This window comes from Osmerus eperlanus, chromosome 6 (assembly GCF_963692335.1).
Source record: "Osmerus eperlanus chromosome 6, fOsmEpe2.1, whole genome shotgun sequence".
Taxonomy (NCBI): domain Eukaryota; kingdom Metazoa; phylum Chordata; class Actinopteri; order Osmeriformes; family Osmeridae; genus Osmerus; species Osmerus eperlanus.
The window spans coordinates 2,995,184-3,012,880 of NC_085023.1; the positions used below are offsets into that span (position 1 = coordinate 2,995,184).

Sequence of the window (17,697 nt, forward strand, 5' to 3'; positions counted from 1 at the left end):
TATTGATCTCTCTGTCACCGGGGGGGTGGCAGGGGGGGGGGTCTACCTGTGAAGCCGGGGTGACAGACACAGTCGAAGCCTCCTGGCATGTTGATGCAGGAGCCCTGGTGGAGGCAGGGGGAGGACTCACACTCATTCACATCCAGGTCACACAGCCTCCCAAAGTACTCGGGGGGGCAGCTGCACAGAAACCTAAGGAGGTCAAGAATGAAGACAGGAGAGGAGGAGAGAGAAAAAAGATGGATAGAAAGAGAGAGACACACAAAGGATGAGAGAGAAAGAGACATAGAGTGAAACTGAAATGTAGACAGTGTATTTTGTAGATATTGAGGATAGGGAGTTGTGTTCCAAGGTCAAGCTTACCAATCTCTGATAGCAAGACCATTACATTTAGTCAACACAACACACGGACTCCAGGCAGGTGCTGGGGTTAGGTAGAGGTTAGGTAGAGGTGTGTATAGAGGCTGGGTCTGGGGTTAGGTAGAGGTTAGGTAGAGGTGTGTGTGTAGAGGCTGGGTCTGGGGTTAGGTAGAGGTTAGGTAGAGGTGTGTATAGAGGCTGGGTCTGGGGTTAGGTAGAGGTTAGGTAGAGGTGTGTGTAGAGGCTGGGTCTGGGGTTAGGTAGAGGTTAGGTAGAGGTGTGTATAGAGGATGGGTCTGGGGTTAGGTAGAGGTTAGGTAGAGGTTACGTAGAAGTGTGTATAGAGGATGGGTCTGAGGTTAGGTAGAGGTTAGGTAGAGGTTAGGTAGAGGTGTGTGTTTAGAGGCTGGGTCTGGGGTTAGGTAGAGGTTAGGTAGAGGTGTGTGTAGAGGCTGGGTCTGGGGTTAGGTAGAGGTTAGGTAGAGGTGTGTATAGAGGATGGGTCTGGGATTAGGTAGAGGTGTGTGTAGAGACTGGGTCTGGGGTTAGGTAGAGGTGTGTATAGAGGCTGGGTCTGGGGTTAGGTAGAGGTGTGTATAGAGGCTGGGTCTGGGGTTAGGTAGAGGTGTGTATAGAGGCTGGGTCTGGGGTTAGGTAGAGGTTAGGTAGAGGTGTGTGTAGAGGTTAGGTAGAGGTGTGTGTGTAGAGGCTGGGTCTGGGGTTAGGTAGAGGTTAGGTAGAGGTGCGTGTAGAGGCTGGGTCTGGGGTTAGGTAGAGGTTAGGTAGAGGTGTGTATAGAGGATGGGTCTGGGGTTAGGTAAAGGTTAGGTAGAGGTGTGTGTAGAGTCTGGGTCTGGGGTTAGGTAGAGGTTAGGTAGAGGTTACGTAGAAGTGTGTATAGAGGATGGGTCTGAGGTTAGGTAGAGGTTAGGTAGAGGTGCGTGTAGAGGCTGGGTCTGGGGTTAGGTAGAGGTTAGGTAGAGGTGTGTGTAGAGGATGGGTCTGGGGTTAGGTAGAGGTTAGGTAGAGGTGTGTATAGAGGCTGGGTCTGGGATTAGGTAGAGGCTAGGTAGAGGTGCGTGTAGAGGCTGGGTCTGGGGTTAGGTAGAGGTTAGGTAGAGGTGTGTATAGAGGATGGGTCTGGGATTAGGTAGAGGCTAGGTAGAGGTGCGTGTAGAGGCTGGGTCTGGGGTTAGGTAGAGGCTAGGTAGAGGTGCGTGTAGAGGCTGGGTCTGGGGTTAGGTAGAGGTTAGGTAGAGGTGTGTGTAGAGGCTGGGTCTGGGATTAGGTAGAGGCTAGGTAGAGGTGCGTGTAGAGGCTGGGTCTGGGGTTAGGTAGAGGTTAGGTAGAGGTGTGTATAGAGGCTGGGTCTGGGGTTAGGTAGAGGTTAGGTAGAGGTGCGTGTAGAGGCTGGGTCTGGGGTTAGGTAAAGGTTAGGTAGAGGTGTGTATAGAGGCTGGGTCTGGGGTTAGGTAGAGGTTAGGTAGAGGTGTGTATAGAGGCTGGGTCTGGGGTTAGGTAGAGGTTAGGTAGAGGTTACGTAGAAGTGTGTATAGAGGATGGGTCTGAGGTTAGGTAGAGGTTAGGTAGAGGTGCGTGTAGAGGCTGGGTCTGGGGTTAGGTAGAGGTTAGGTAGAGGTGCGTGTAGAGGCTGGGTCTGGGGTTAGGTAGAGGTTAGGTAGAGGTGTGTATAGAGGCTGGGTCTAGGGTTAGGTAGAGGTGTGTGTGTAGAGGCTGGGTCTGGGGTTAGGTAGAGGTTAGGTAGAGGTGCGTGTAGATGCTGGGTCTGGGGTTAGGTAGAGGTTAGGTAGAGGTGTGTATAGAGGCTGGGTCTGGGGTTAGGTAGAGGTTAGGTAGAGGTGCGTGTAGAGGCTGGGTCTGGAGTTAGGTAGAGGTTAGGTAGAGGTGTGTATAGAGGCTGGGTCTGGGGTTAGGTAGAGGTTAGGTAGAGGTGTGTATAGAGGCTGGGTCTGGGGTTAGGTAGAGGTTAGGTAGAGGTTACGTAGAAGTGTGTATAGAGGATGGGTCTGAGGTTAGGTAGAGGTTAGGTAGAGGTGCGTGTAGAGGCTGGGTCTGGGGTTAGGTAGAGGTTAGGTAGAGGTGCGTGTAGAGGCTGGGTCTGGGGTTAGGTAGAGGTTAGGTAGAGGTGTGTATAGAGGCTGGGTCTGGGGTTAGGTAGAGGTGTGTGTGTAGAGGCTGGGTTTGGGGTTAGGTAGAGGTTAGGTAGAGGTGCGTGTAGAGGCTGGGTCTGGGGTTAGGTAGAGGTTAGGTAGAGGTGTGTGTAGAGGTTAGGTAGAGGTGTGTGTAGAGGCTGGGTCTGGGTAGGTATGCGTAGAGTTGTTTGTAGGGTAGAGGTGTGTATAGGGTAGGTGTTTGTAGGGTGGAGGTGTGTAGGGTGGAGGTGTGTGTAGGGTAGAGGTGTGTGTGTGTAGAATAGTTGTTTGTAGGGTGGAGGTGTGTGTTAAGAGATTGTAGGTGTAGAAGTAAGCAGGAGAACAGGAGAGTGTAGCTAGCCTGGACCCTGAGAGGGGAGGGGAGGGGAGAGTGTAGCTAGCCTGGACCCTGAGAGGGGAGGGGAGAGTGTAGCTAGCCTGGACCCTGAGAGGGGAGGGGAGAGTGTAGCTAGTCTGGACCCTGAGAGGGGAGGGGAGAGTGTAGCTAGCCTGGACCCTGAGAGGGGAGGGGAGAGGAGAGTGTAGCTAGCCTGGACCCTGAGAGGGGAGAGGAGAGTGTAGCTAGCCTGGACCTTGAGAGGGGAGAGGAGAGTGTAGCTAGCCTGGACCCTGAGAGGGGAGGGGAGAGTGTAGCTAGCCTGGACCCTGAGAGGGGAGGGGAGAGGAGAGTGTAGCTAGCCTGGACCCTGAGAGGGGAGAGGAGAGTGTAGCTAGTCTGGACCCTGAGAGGGGAGGGGAGAGTGTAGCTAGCCTGGACCCTGAGAGGGGAGGGGAGAGGAGAGTGTAGCTAGCCTGGACCCTGAGAGGGGAGAGGAGAGTGTAGCTAGTCTGGACCCTGAGAGGGGAGGGGAGAGTGTAGCTAGCCTGGACCCTGAGAGGGGAGGGGAGAGTGTAGCTAGCCTGGACCCTGAGAGGGGAGAGGAGAGTGTAGCTAGCCTGGACCCTGAGAGGGGAGAGGAGAGTGTAGCTAGTCTGGACCCTGAGAGGGGAGGGGAGAGTGTAGCTAGCCTGGACCCTGAGAGGGGAGGGGAGAGTGTAGCTAGCCTGGACCGTGAGAGGGGAGAGGAGAGTGTAGCTAGCCTGGACCCTGAGAGGGGAGAGGAGAGTGTAGCTAGTCTGGACCCTGAGAGGGGAGGGGAGAGTGTAGCTAGCCTGGACCCTGAGAGGGGAGGGGAGAGTGTAGCTAGCCTGGACCCTGAGAGGGGAGAGGAGAGTGTAGCTAGTCTGGACCCTGAGAGGGGAGGGGAGAGTGTAGCTAGCCTGGACCCTGAGAGGGGAGAGGAGAGTGTAGCTAGTCTGGACCCTGAGAGGGGAGGGGAGAGTGTAGCTAGCCTGGACCCTGAGAGGGGAGGGGAGAGTGTAGCTAGCCTGGACCCTGAGAGGGGAGAGGAGAGTGTAGCTAGTCTGGACCCTGAGAGGGGAGGGGAGAGTGTAGCTAGCCTGGACCCTGAGAGGGGAGAGGAGAGTGTAGCTAGCCTGGACCCTGAGAGGGGAGAGGAGAGTGTAGCTAGCCTGGACCTTGAGAGGGGAGAGGAGAGTGTAGCTAGTCTGGACCCTGAGAGGGGAGGATAGAGTGTAGCTAGCCTGGACCCTGAGAGGGGAGGGGAGAGTGTAGCTAGCCTGGACCCTGAGAGGGGAGGGGAGAGTGTAGCTAGCCTGGACCGTGAGAGGGGAGAGGAGAGTGTAGCTAGCCTGGACCCTGAGAGGGGAGAGGAGAGTGTAGCTAGTCTGGACCCTGAGAGGGGAGGGGAGAGTGTAGCTAGCCTGGACCCTGAGAGGGGAGAGGAGAGTGTAGCTAGCCTGGACCCTGAGAGGGGAGAGGAGAGTGTAGCTAGCCTGGACCTTGAGAGGGGAGAGGAGAGTGTAGCTAGTCTGGACCCTGAGAGGGGAGGGGAGAGTGTAGCTAGCCTGGACCCTGAGAGGGGAGGGGAGAGGAGAGTGTAGCTAGCCTGGACCCTGAGAGGGGAGGGGAGAAGAGTGGAGCGCTGGGCCTCATTATCACAGCAGACAGCGCTAGGCTGCTTCAACTGGGCCACTGAGAGAGGTGGTAAACCTCCACCACACCTGATGTGAACTCCCAGGACTGCAAAATCACAGACAGCACTCACAGGAGCGCGCTGCTCTCGGGAGCACAGCCCTGACAGGAGACAAACTGGAGACAAACCATTTAGGACCAAAATTGGCCCAGGGACTCGTCCGCCCATCTGTCGGCCAGGCCCACGGGCCCCATGGCTGCCATTAAGAGAAGCACAGAGGAGCTCTATGGAGGAGCCAGACCAATCTGGAGCCATGAAGCCCTCCAGCTGAATCTCAGCTTTTCCAAACGCCTGATTCTGTGTGTCAGGGTTAAAGGAGAACCACTGTTTTAAGACACTCTGGAGAATAATTGCAGGGACATCTCACTCCGGGGTTTCGAACCATCCTGTCCTCTTCAAACAGAAACACTGTTTTTTGTGTTTTTTTACCTGGCACGTTTTGGTTTGAATTTTCAATACAATAACAGGGACAGGGAGATGAAATATGAAACCAGGAGAAAAGAGAAAAAAGAACAACCGTTCTGAGAATGAATATCTAAGCCGGAGCAGCATAGTAGCAGCCCAGTACCTGTTCTGCAGATCCTGGCACACGGCATTGTTCATGCAGGGACTGGAGGTACACTCATTGATGTCATCCTCACAGTCCAGACCAGAAAAACCCGGTTTACAGTCGCAGCTGCAAACAAAGAAATCATTAATATTGATATTTTCCCCCCTCCCGCATAAGAAAAAGAAAGAAAATCCACGTGTTTCATGGTGCCACGTGTGGGATGAAGGGAAAGACATATGAATGCGAGCTTTAATAGATATTAATTACAGATCACACATTGATTGCCAGAATGGATTTTGATTGTGAAGCTAAACCTTAGATTAAGATGTAGAGAAGGGGCTTCTATGTAAACAACTCACTTACCATTTGAAAGGGAAGCTTTTATTGAATTGACCTCATTTCAACTACAAGGGCTGCATTACGAAGCCACAAAGCATTATGTCTGGATGTGGCTTTGAGGCAACATGACATAAACTGTTCTCGTATATCAGTTCATTTAACTTTATCAAAGCTCGTTCTGCTTATACTGTTATTACACACTATCCACACATCCCCACGGACACACACACTTATACAAATACACACACACACACAAATGCACCAATACATATACACACAACCACTCAAATGGACAACCGTAATGAATGGGGTTAGGATGCAGCCGACATATTAATTATGCTTTGTAGGTCATCATAGTTTTATTATTATATTATATAACATTATATTATTATATAATGGCAGCCTCAGAATTAATTGTGCCCATTAGAGTTTAACTGCTAAACCAGATTTGTGTTGTTTGCTTGTCTTTTCCAGTCACTCCAGTGGTGATAGTCAATATTTTGAAAATCTATTTAAATACAAACTATTATTTTTAAAACTATTACAGACACCACCTATGAACTTGTATATTATTTGTAGAGGCTGTATGAGTTTACAATGATAAGGGATTTGCGAGTATCGTATTTTCAGGACTATAAGTCACACCTTTTTTTCATAGTTTGGCTGGTCCTGCGACTGATAGTCAGGTGCGACTTATATATCAAAATCTATGTATTTTAACATGTTTTTAAATGTCAATTCATACTGACTGACATGAACCAAATAGTTCAACGGATTCAGTGAGGTGAAATGAGATCGGGAGCTTGGTAAACTAGTTTACCGGTAACTTGCTTGTTGGACTCACTAGCAGCTAGCTAATTTAGCCTATTAAGCCAGGTATGGGAGGCTGAATAGCCATATCCCATACCCATATCTCCCTCCCCCCCGCCAACGCTGAAGTGTCCTCTTTTTCACAAACTGAAATCTGGTCACCCTAGTTAATGTGTTACGTTAACATACCGGACACTTATTCAGCCTGTTGTTCTGTGAGCTATTGTGTAGTTGAATAACTTGCCTTTCGAGATTAAATGTATTTTCTTGGTCTTGGATTTTGTGAAATACATTGAAAACAAAATCAATTTATAGTCCACTGCGACTTAGGCTATATGTTTTTTTCCGCTTCATGACACATTTTTTGACTGATGTGGCTTACAGGCTACTCCGGAGCGATTTATAGTCCGAAAGATACGGTATACACTTGGATTGTATATTTATGACAATATAACCAGAGAAAGTATGTATATTAAAGTATATACTTGGATAGTATATTTATGACAGTATAATCAGAGATAGTATGTATATGAAAGTTTACACTGATAGTATGCATATGCAAGTATATACTTGGAGAGTATATTTATGACAGTATAATCAGAGAAAGTATGTTTATGAAAGTATACACTGATAGTATGTATATGAGAGTACACACTGAAAGAGTATACACTGTCTAAGGAAATCTATACTGAGAGTATGTATATATATATATATATATATATATATATATATATATATATATATATATATATATACAGTACCAGTCAAAAGTTTGGACACATTTTCCCATTCAGTACCAGTCAAAAGAATGGGAAAATGTGTCCAAACTTTTGACTGGTACTAAATATATGACAGTATCTGGTCAGTATTGTGTATAGCTATGAGAGTGATCCAGTGCATGTATGGTTATGGGATCATTAAACAGTGTTTACCTGTAGCTATTGAGTCCATCCAGACAGAGGCCTTGGTTCAGACACGGACTGGAGAAACATTCGTCGGTGTCAATTTCACAGCGAGTTCCCTCAAATCCTGAAAGATAGATGAGATGGTCACGGATCGGCAGGCCCTCACTACATCCTGTGAGCGGGGGGAGTCTGCAACAAAGGCCCTGGTGAATGCCTTTTTAATGGAACTAGTAGCCCCTGTAGCATATCTCATCTCCCAGCCCCCGGCTGCTCCCTCCAGCCCCTCAGAGAGCTTCTAAGTCTAATAATACTTCAGAGCACTGGACAGATTGGTCTTAGAGTTTGTGGTTTGGGGGGGGGGGGGGGGGGGGGCTGGGGGCCAGGCAGGGGGGGCTTGTTAAGTTGGGGTTAGAGGAAGATGCTGAGCCCCTGAGCTCCTCTGCCCTGCTTCATTACGGGGGACGGGGGTAAGAGGGGGGCGGGGAGAGGGGGCCCAGCTAAGACGATCAGCATGGATGCTTTGTGGCTCTTTAGAAGGCAGCAGGGGAGCCCTGGAACATTCCGCCTGTCAGAGCGGCGCTCCTGCAGCGCTCCAGGCCCCTGCTGCAGAGAGACCAGGACCCTGGACAGCTACCATCACGCCGCACTACCAACACTGCAGCCAGCACATTAATACGTCACCTTAATGTGACCGGGTTATCTGTAAGATACTTGTACTGTAGCCAAGGCAATTAGAATATTGGTTTATTTTAATATGATTAGGTTAAGGATTACGTTTTATGTTATATGGTTATATTTTAGAGAACCAAACTTAACAGTCGCCAACACATTTAGAATTCCAATCTGGCATGTTGATTACCTATTAAAATACTTCTAATCTATTAAAAAATCAATTTCTATTGTTCTGGAAATGAAATTGCATTATTTTTTACATGATCCCACTGGGAGCACTAATCTATCTTCTGAAACATTAGGAACATTAACGCCTCATTGTTGTTGTAGGAGACATCTATCTGGGGATGTCCTCCCAGCAGCTCGTGGTCCTCTCTCCTTCTTTGGGAAGGCAGAGTTGGCTGAGCGAGTCGGGACACTTGTGCCTCGGTTGCAAATGACGTGTGACTGTGATTGGGGTTCCTGAGCAAGCTCAGTCCACTTCACCACAGGCTCCCACAAACGCCCACCAAGTGGGGTCGGGCTCTGACGGGCAGGCGGGGGGAGGAGGGTGAGAAGGTAGGAAATGGGGGGGGGGGGGGGGTAGGAAAGGGGGAGAAAAGGTAGTGAGTGAGTGAGAGACAGAGAGAGAGAGACAGAGAGACACAGAGACACAGACAGAGAGAGAGAGAGAGAGAGAGAGAGACACAGAGACACAGACAGAGAGAGAGAGAGAGAGAGAGAGAGTGAGAGAGAGAGAGAGACAGAGAGAGACAGAGAGAGAGAGAGAGACAGAGAGAGACAGAGAGAGAGAGAGAGAGAGAGAGAGAGACACAGAGACACAGACAGAGAAAGAGAGAGAGAGAGAGAGAGAGTGAGAGAGAGAGAGAGAGAGACAGAGAGAGTGAGAGAGAGAGAGAGACAGAGAGAGACAGAGAGAGAGAGAGAGAAAGTGTGTGTGTGTGCGCGTGTGTGAGTTGTCACAGCCTTTTGTGCCCCGGGAAGTGACAATGAGTGCAGGGATCCATGGGCGCAGGGAGAACACACACTATCTGGTGAATTATGGGCCAGTGAAGCTTTCCCAGGCCGGCTGTCACTCACACACACCCAGGCACCGAGGGGACAACTTGGAATGTCAACGCAGTGTAATGCATCTGCTGCCAGAGCACACTGCCACTGCGGGCTCTGCACTCTCCAGTGGAGGGAGAGATGGAGAGAGAGGGAGAGAGAGGGAGAGAGAGAGATGCAGACAGAAAGAGAGGGAGAGAGGGTGGGATGGAGGGGAAGGGAGCAGAGGAGAAGAGTGCATAAGAAAGGGAGCAACAGAGAGAGAGACAAAGACAGACAGAGAAAGAGAGGGAGAGAAAGGGAGAGAGAGAGAGAGACAGAGAAAGAGAGGGAGAGACAGGGAGAGAGAGACAGAGAAAGTGCGAGCGAGAGAGACTGGGAGAGAGAGAGAGAGAGAGAGAGAGACAGAGAGAGAGAGACAGAGAGAGAGAGAGACAGACAGAGAGAGACACAGAGAGACACAGACAGTGTTTGTCCTCCGGCGTTCTGTCCATCATTCACTGGGCTGATGATCAGTGCTCCTGTCTCCACAGAGAGAATGAGCATGGGTAATCCCCAGGACAAATCAGGCTTCCAGAGCCAACATGTGATGGACGTTTCAATCAAAACACCAAGGATGTCTGGCCTGGGAGAGGGGAGAACTGGGCTGTTGGACTGGGTCTGTTGTCATCGAGCCTGTCACCGTGACACTGTTAACCCAGACAGAGGCTAGCTAGGAACTGCCCTTGATATCTCAGTGACATCAGCACAGACGAGCATTCAGGAACTCACACCCGCAGCTCAATACACATTATATTACACTGTGTGACACATTGCTTTTATTATTCGGGCTGAAAAAACTTGCTGAAAGAGGGCCATTATTCAGATATGGAACACTCTTGACACCCGCACTAGAGGCTTTACATTTACATGTAGTCATTTAGCAGACGCTCTTATCCAGAGCGACTTACAGTAAGTACAGAGACATTCCCCCAGAGGCAAGTAGGGTGAAGTGCCTTGCCCAAGGACACAACGTAATTGTTTTGACACGGCCAGGAATCGAACCAGCAACCTTCTGATTGGTAGCCCGATTCCCTAACCGCTCAGCCATCTGACCCCCTTTAACAACAGTCAGTGCACCCACACACCCAGAGTAACTGGGTATTATTAGGTCACTATGGGTAGCACACTGCCATGGTCTGGAGAGCACACAGCTTCATTTATACACGATGCCAAAGGAGTATTAATTGGCAAGATGAATGCACTAAGGGTTAGCGAGCCACACACATTTACGACCTATTTTTAGAAATAACGCAGCTACATGTGCTCAACTTGGAGGATAAAGCTAGCCGCTAATTATCTGCAGTGACTGTGGTCATCAATCTCACTGGCCTCAGACATATGGCTATATCCTGAAAATATACCTGCTTTTTACCAGGCTAAAAACCTAAGGCTCAGACGATGTTCGCGGTGACTGTTCTTCCTAATTCTTTATCGCTCGGGCTTTGCTGTAGATACGACTGTAGATGATACAGGTAACCATCAAAAGAATTGGTTCACATGCAGCACATGCAACATTTGTTCAAAATAAAGTTATCAGCATTGTATCAGACGTGATCAAGCCCAGCCTTGACAACACACTGGTGGTCAGGCACAGGCACAGGAGCAGGGGGAGGAGTTAGGGGAGGAGGAGGAGTCATCACATGAGCAGGGGGATGAGTCACCTGTCCTGAGAGGGAGCAGTAACTGTCAGCCCAATCAGCAGGATAGACTGGGCACAGGTGTGTCCTGTTTGTCGCAGGTGTGTCATGTTTGTCACTGGTGTCTCAAGATTGTCATAGGTGTGTCCTGTTTGTCACAGGTGTGTCATGATTGTCACAGGTGTGTCATGTGTGTCCTGTTTGTCACAGGTGTCTCATGTTTGTCACAGGTGTCTCATGTTTGGATCTGGATGTTTGGCATGCACACATTCCTTCAAAAGAGCATTCAATGGTCCAGTCTCTCTCTCAAACACACACACACAATCGTTCATTGTTTCTGTCCAACTGCTTCTAAATTCATGTAAAGCTTGTGCAGGTATCTGGTAGTGATTGTAGCACAGTATTTGAATTGACTGTCATAAATAAGCGTTGGTGTGTGACAGCTTGTGGCCAACATCCAGACCTTCAGCAGATGTCCTGCAGCCCCAGGTCCCTGCTGGCCATGGGCATGTCAATCCCGAGGCCCAGCTGGGTATTAACATGCACGCATTCAGAGGAGCCCTTTCAGCTGCCTCCTGCAAGGAAACGGGGAGATGTGGAGGCGAGGCAGGGAGCTGGAACGGAGGCCGTGCAAGGCTTGTTTTTACTCTGGCACAACTGGCTGAACAACAGCACTCTGACCAGCCCAGATGACCATGTCAGGGCCGCTCGCTTCATCGGGAGCTTTGATTTCCTCCAGGGAGGCGTGGAGTGTGGGAGATCAAAGCCAGAGTGGAGGGGTCCTACGTGGGGTCAGATTCGGTACGCTGTGTACAAGATTAAAGACGCCGTGACACAGACGCACAGAAACACGAGAGGAGATGTTTCAGAACCAACTACACGACAAGGAAATTCATCTCTTCAGCCCTTGTCATGTCATGGACATGACATGACAAGGGCTGAAGAGGCCATTTTGGACTGCAGCCAACTCCTCCAGTTCATGTCGTCATGAACGTATCTCGCCTACTCTGCCAAAGTACACGAATCCTAATCATAAACGGAGAGCTCCCTCGTTCAACAGGGCCGTCCTTTGAGCTTTTTTCTTCAGCAGGCAGTCACACAAACGCATACAGCCACCCTACTCTGTCAAAACATCCCTCGCATTAGAAAGCCCAGTATTACAAATTGAATTTCAATTGATGTCCTCCATTTACATAAAAATGAAATGGAGTCTCAGGCTTGCCTCAAACAATCAGACTCCCTTCTGCCTCAAACAGAAAGGACAATCATCATCTAAAACCGCCACAATGTCTATGATAAAATACCTGGCTAGGGGGCACATTGCCCTCAATGTCTATTAGGCAGTGCATTGTGTCTGTTAGATGTTGTGCTAGCATGTAGCGTCTCACACGAGGACTTGTTTGTGTACTGGTGTTCTTGGGATGGGATCTGGGGGGGGGGGGGGGGCGGCAGGCAGATAAAGAGGTTTGTTCTCCAGCTGGTCAGGGACCCCTCAGGGGAATGTGGTCGGGAGCGCCGTTTTTTTGCTAAGTGCAAATTGTTTTGTGAAGCGGGCAAAGCTTCAAGAGGAGTCTTCTTGCTGCCTGATTCTGTTCTACCCTCCAATATATTAGAGGAGAAATTGATGGTTCTCCACCTAAACACATCCCTCAGGCACTTATGGAGTAGTCGTGTCTGACTGGGTGAACAGGTGGAGACATATCGACTCAAACACACGTAGCTATGATAGAATGAGGGAGGGTAACATTCTGCAAGACCTCCGAGGTAGGGAGCCTTCAGTGTGTCTGTGGTGAAGACACAGGTGTATTTCCACACGCGCACACGTCCTCTGACACAGCAGCTCCGTAGATCTCTGGGGCTCACCAGATGTGGACACGTGCATGGTGATAGACGCTGAAATCGATGTTAGGATATTCTGGAGTTTGGTAATCAATTGCTTTGACCTTTAGCTAAAATAAATAAGATCAAAATGTAAATATGTTAAAGGAAGATCATTTGTGTTCAAAAAGTTAAAGCTAATTTACCTATAACATGTGATGCATTTGAAACTAGAGAGGGTACAATTTCTGGGGAAATTGTAGGGTGTGCTTGCATGCGTCGGTTGCACAGGGGTCCGTTTTTGAATGAAATTTTTACAACTGATATTTATGTATATTTTATATGAAAATGCATAGTTATTATTTATAAAGATTAAATAGATAAAAAAAACAGACAAAAATGCTGCTCATTTACAACTGAAAATACGAGTGAAGTGTAGAATGAATTGGATGTCTTCTCATTTCCCCTGCAAGAGGCACCCTCATCGTTGAATCAAAACGAATAAATTGGGCAGACCGGTGTACAAATTGACCTAATCTCTATGACTTAAACGTCATTTTAAGTTTTTCCCTTCTCATGATATTTTCAGGCATTTAGCCTACTCATTGCATTCATTCATTAATAAAGAACCCCCTTTGAAGATTATTCTACGACGTTACCCGACAGTAGAAGATGGAATCGCGATTCAAACAGTACCATCTGCTAACTTAAAATATGCCCCCCAAAACGTAAATAAGCTTGACATTTATTTAGTGGAAAATCGCTCATTCATAAAAAGCTCAATGGTAGCGATCATTGTCAGTATCAACGCAAAATGCGATATAGCCCTGTGTGGAGAAGCTGCCCCGGTAAATTGTACTACTACAGTACAGTACTAGACTACTGCTGTGTTCGTCTTGGTAGCGATTGCGTTGGTTGAATTGGATTTAACGTTCCGTTGTACGGTTTTAAGCTGAAATTAATTATTTTCATGAACAGATTGACAACGTTTAGGCTGTGGCAATGAAGTTCAGGTTAGTAGTTAGATAGACTTTTGATTTAAGTAAGGGGAGTGCCGAACATGTTCTGTCGCCGTTTGACTTCCTAAACAGCTGTGTAGTGTAGATGTTTTTGTAGTGTGTCTTACGTAAGCTACAGCGTTGCAGTGAGCTACACTGGTTTGAAACCACAGGTAATGGTAATTTCACCAACAAATCATTTACTAATGTCAGAATAAACCCTACAACGAAAATGTATATGTGAGGAATGTTTATTTTAACGATTGAAAACAGATAACGCTACATCATAGACCATTGTAGTATGTGTTGCCCGGGCAACACAGGCTAATGTCATGATGCTAATACTTCAGTGAAATAGTAGACTACTGTTTCCGAAAGTAGATGTACTTCCTTAATAATATCAGCTTATATTGTAGTTACATTACACATCACAATTGTGTGTCATATCACAAAGTAAAATGAGTAAATAGTTATCACCCTGGCCTCTTTGCTTGTGGCGTTCCTGCAGCTGCCTTGCAGTAAAGCTATAGTTAGCCTAGCTATCCCCCAAGTTAAGAGATGCGAAACGAATGTTCTGCCAAAGGTAGTCACGCGTGTTTTCGTGACGTTAGTAACGTCAGTGACTGTGGCTAGCAAATTAGCCACCGTTAGCTTCACTTTTCGCCACAAAAACTTAACTTCAGCCTAAACCATGCAACGGAACGTAAATTCCAATAGAAGCAACTCAATCGCTACCAAGACGAAACTTTTGACACCTACGTTGTCTATGTAGGCCAAATATTGACTGAGTTTTAGGGGGGCAAAAAGAAATAAAAATAATAATAATATATATGTGAGAGAACAAAGGTTGTGCTCTCGCCGAAGGCTTGAGCACACCCAAATATATATGTGAGAGAACAAAGGTTGTGCTCTCGCCGAAGGCTTGAGCACACCCAATTACATTGTTGCAATCTTTCTTAATTTCCTAAGGTTTCCATTTGTTTTCTGTTTTGTATCAGTTTGATTGCTAATGCCTCGTTCTGCCTGTAGGATAGTCAGCGTGTAGCTTACGTTCGTCCATCGTGTCCGTTGTCTGTTTTCTATAATTCCCCTTTGCAGGTATGAACGGAGGTTGGGATGTGTTTTGACTTGTATGTTTGATACTGAAATGAATATGCACCGTGAATTGTTGGTTGGTGTCACAGTTTAAGTATTTTAACATGAAAAGTTCAGTTGTATTTTAGCCTACTTGCTAGATAAGTCTGTGAAGCTGTGTTGAACGGAGGTACAGTTGTCACGTTCCGGAAACATCTGTGTTTCACTCATTTCATGTTGGTATCAAGTAATGCTTTCATTAGATGTAATATTTCAAGTTGAAATGCATAAAAATCCATTGCGACATTGGACTTGACCAAGCTACATCGTGTCCGTTGTCTGTTTTCTATAATTCCCCTTTGCAGGGGCGCAACAGTCACAGCTACTGTACATTAACATTATGGATATGTTTGGATTTGTTTTCCTAGGAAGCCGTGCTGAAGGACCTTGCTGTTATCAGGGGTAAAGTATAGTACCTTGCTGTTATCAGGGGTAAAGTATAGTACCTTGCTGTTATCAGGGGTAATGTACAGTCTGAGAGCCAACATCCTGTTGTACACATCAGATATCTGTCATCAGCTCTATTCAATTCAATCAGAGAACTTGAAAAGAAACAAAAACCGCAGCACAGTTCATTGAAAGTACAAGTAGGCAAATCCTTTCAGGACGGTGTCGCAATTTTTTCTTGTATTAGGTTCAGTTGAGAGTCTTAGTACTGTCCTGTTTACCTGGCTTCCTCTTCCCACTGCAAACACTAGGGCTGTCCCCACTCAGTCGACTAGTTGATTTTCTGGTCGATATGCTCTTGATCGACTAAGATTTTTTTGGTCGAGCTGCCGTATGGCAGTGTGAGATCTGATTCCCGCTTGTGTCATCATTGCTGAATTAAAGAAATGTTCTACAGAAATTGTAGATTATATTATTTAAGACAAATAAAGCAACTCAAAAAATATATAATTTAAAAGAAAAGGTGTTACTGTTTTCCCTTTCGTTAATCTGCGCTTTGTTTTGGTTTGGTATTTTGCACACGGCACGAGCACAATTGGCTGCCCAACTACAAACTCTGCCATAGCCTACTTTGTCGGTGTTATTAGTCAAAATGGCAAAGAAATCTGTGGTATGGCAGCATTTCATTAAAGTACATTTACAAAGTACCGGGTGACTCGAAAAACGTTGAATGCAAACTCTGCCAACAACGGTTTATTGTTCATAGTTCGACGTCGAATATGATGTAGACTACCACCTGAAAAACGTAAGTTGGCCTAGCCCTACTTCGGTCATGCTAACACGCTGGGTTGAAAAATGAATATGCCTATTATAAGAATCACATCCAAATCGAATGACATTATCTTCTCCGGCCAAGACAACAAAATATTTCTCTGTTGCACCGGCCACTCAGCTTCTACGTAAGTTCGCATGCTGCAAGTTTTCAGGCAGTGATAAGCGTGCTCTGATGATTTGCATGTTAAACAAACAATATTTTTAATTTGTAGGGGAGACCGGGGATGGAAGTAACACTTTTTGTTTGAGCATCAGTAATTCAGTGGTTGTTTGTGCTAGGTCTCTCAAACTTTGATACATACTACCCATATCTGTCTTCTATAAATATAACTCACTTGGACATCTACTACGCAATCACAGATTATGTGAGTTAGTGCCAAATACAAAGCGTTTCATTGTTACAACCTACCCCACAACTGGGGTGAGTTGTAACACTAGCTGGGGATGGATGTAACGACAAGAGGTAATTTGCTAAATGAGCTCCACACTATAATTTATACAAGACTTTCCGACTACTACGGTAGCCTACATGGGGCTTCTCACTTGAACCCTCCTCTATTAGCTTCTGTGCGGCTTTAAAATATCTGTACAGTGTGACGTGACAGATGGAATGGGCCTTGGCGACTGAATTTCAGCCTTTCTTAGAATGTCTGCAGGGACACCTCTGTATGTCTTACGCTTCCACTGCCTAGGCATGCTAGAAAAAAGGTGAAAAGTACAAAAAACAGACTCCTGTCTGGTTTGAAGTTAGCATGAATGCTAAGCATCAAATTAAACTAGACAAACGGCTACTTTAGGTGATATAAATTTGAACATTGCAACTACAATAGAATGAACACTAGGCATAAGACAATCTTGATTAAAAAAAAATACTTTCTTACCTGAAAATCAGTTTTTTGGTTGTAAAATTCTGTGTCGCTAACAGAGACATGCCACTTCTCATGTGAGCTTGAACAGGAAATGGGAGTCTACGTTATTGATGACATCACCGTAGTTATTTTCTAATTGGTCAAACATTTACATTTACATGTATTCATTTAGCAGACGCTTTTATCCAAAGCGACTTCCAAGAGAGAGCTTTACAAAGTGCATAGGTCACTGATCAAACTGACAGTGTTACAACTAACCCTGTGTTACTTACATCCCCGGTCTTCCCCGAGTACATTGTAAGAGATACTAAATACCATCAGCATTTGGTTACACCAGGACTGGTGATACGAGTCTTATTATTAGTAGACTATTAGCGGCTGAATCTGCAATGTCCAGCAGCCATTGAGTCAGATCGGGAACATGTTTGTACGTTTTTTTTTGTGTGAAAAAAAAGCGTTTCAAATTTTGATTAGTCGATTTTCAGATGTTTTACTCGAGTCTTGGTCGACCAAAGAAAATCTTAGTCGGGGACAGCCCTACACCACACACACACACACACACACACACACCACACCACACACACCACACAAACACTCACAGACACACACACCACACCACTAGCACAAACACTCACAGACATACACCACCACCACAAACACACAACACCAGCAAAAACACACACCACCACCACAACAGCACACGGCAGGTGGAGGGGAGAGGACAAGGAATGGGGGAAGAGAAGTGAAGGTGAGAGAAGAGGGAGAGGGAGGGGGATGGAAAGGGTAGAGGAGGGAGAGGGGAGAAAAGGAGGGAGAGGAGGGGGGAGAGGAGGGGGGAGTAAAGGGGGGAGAAAAGAGGGGAGAGGAGGGGGGAGAGGGGAGTAGAGGGGGGAGAAAAGGGGGGAGAAAAGAGGGGAGAGGAGGGGGGAGTAAAGGGGGGAGAAAAGAGGGGAGAGGAGGTATTCCCAGGGAATTGGGGAGGGTGTTGACTGTGCCGGGGTACTTCCTCAGAGCGTTGGCGGTCAGAGGAAGACAACCAACTCTAATTGAATAATGTCTGGGAAGAAGAGGGACAGACACTCCTT

At 47.0% G+C, this 17,697-nt stretch overlaps 1 protein-coding gene across 1 annotated transcript in view; it reads right to left on the reverse strand.

Moving 5' to 3' along the window:
* Positions 1 to 17,697, reverse strand: part of eys (eyes shut homolog) — a 190,205-nt gene that overhangs the window by 91,375 nt on the left and 81,133 nt on the right. Inside the window, 3 exon segments of the mRNA XM_062464477.1 lie at positions 47 to 192; positions 5,139 to 5,246; positions 7,202 to 7,298. Coding sequence (XP_062320461.1) covers positions 47 to 192; positions 5,139 to 5,246; positions 7,202 to 7,298 — 351 coding nt within the window.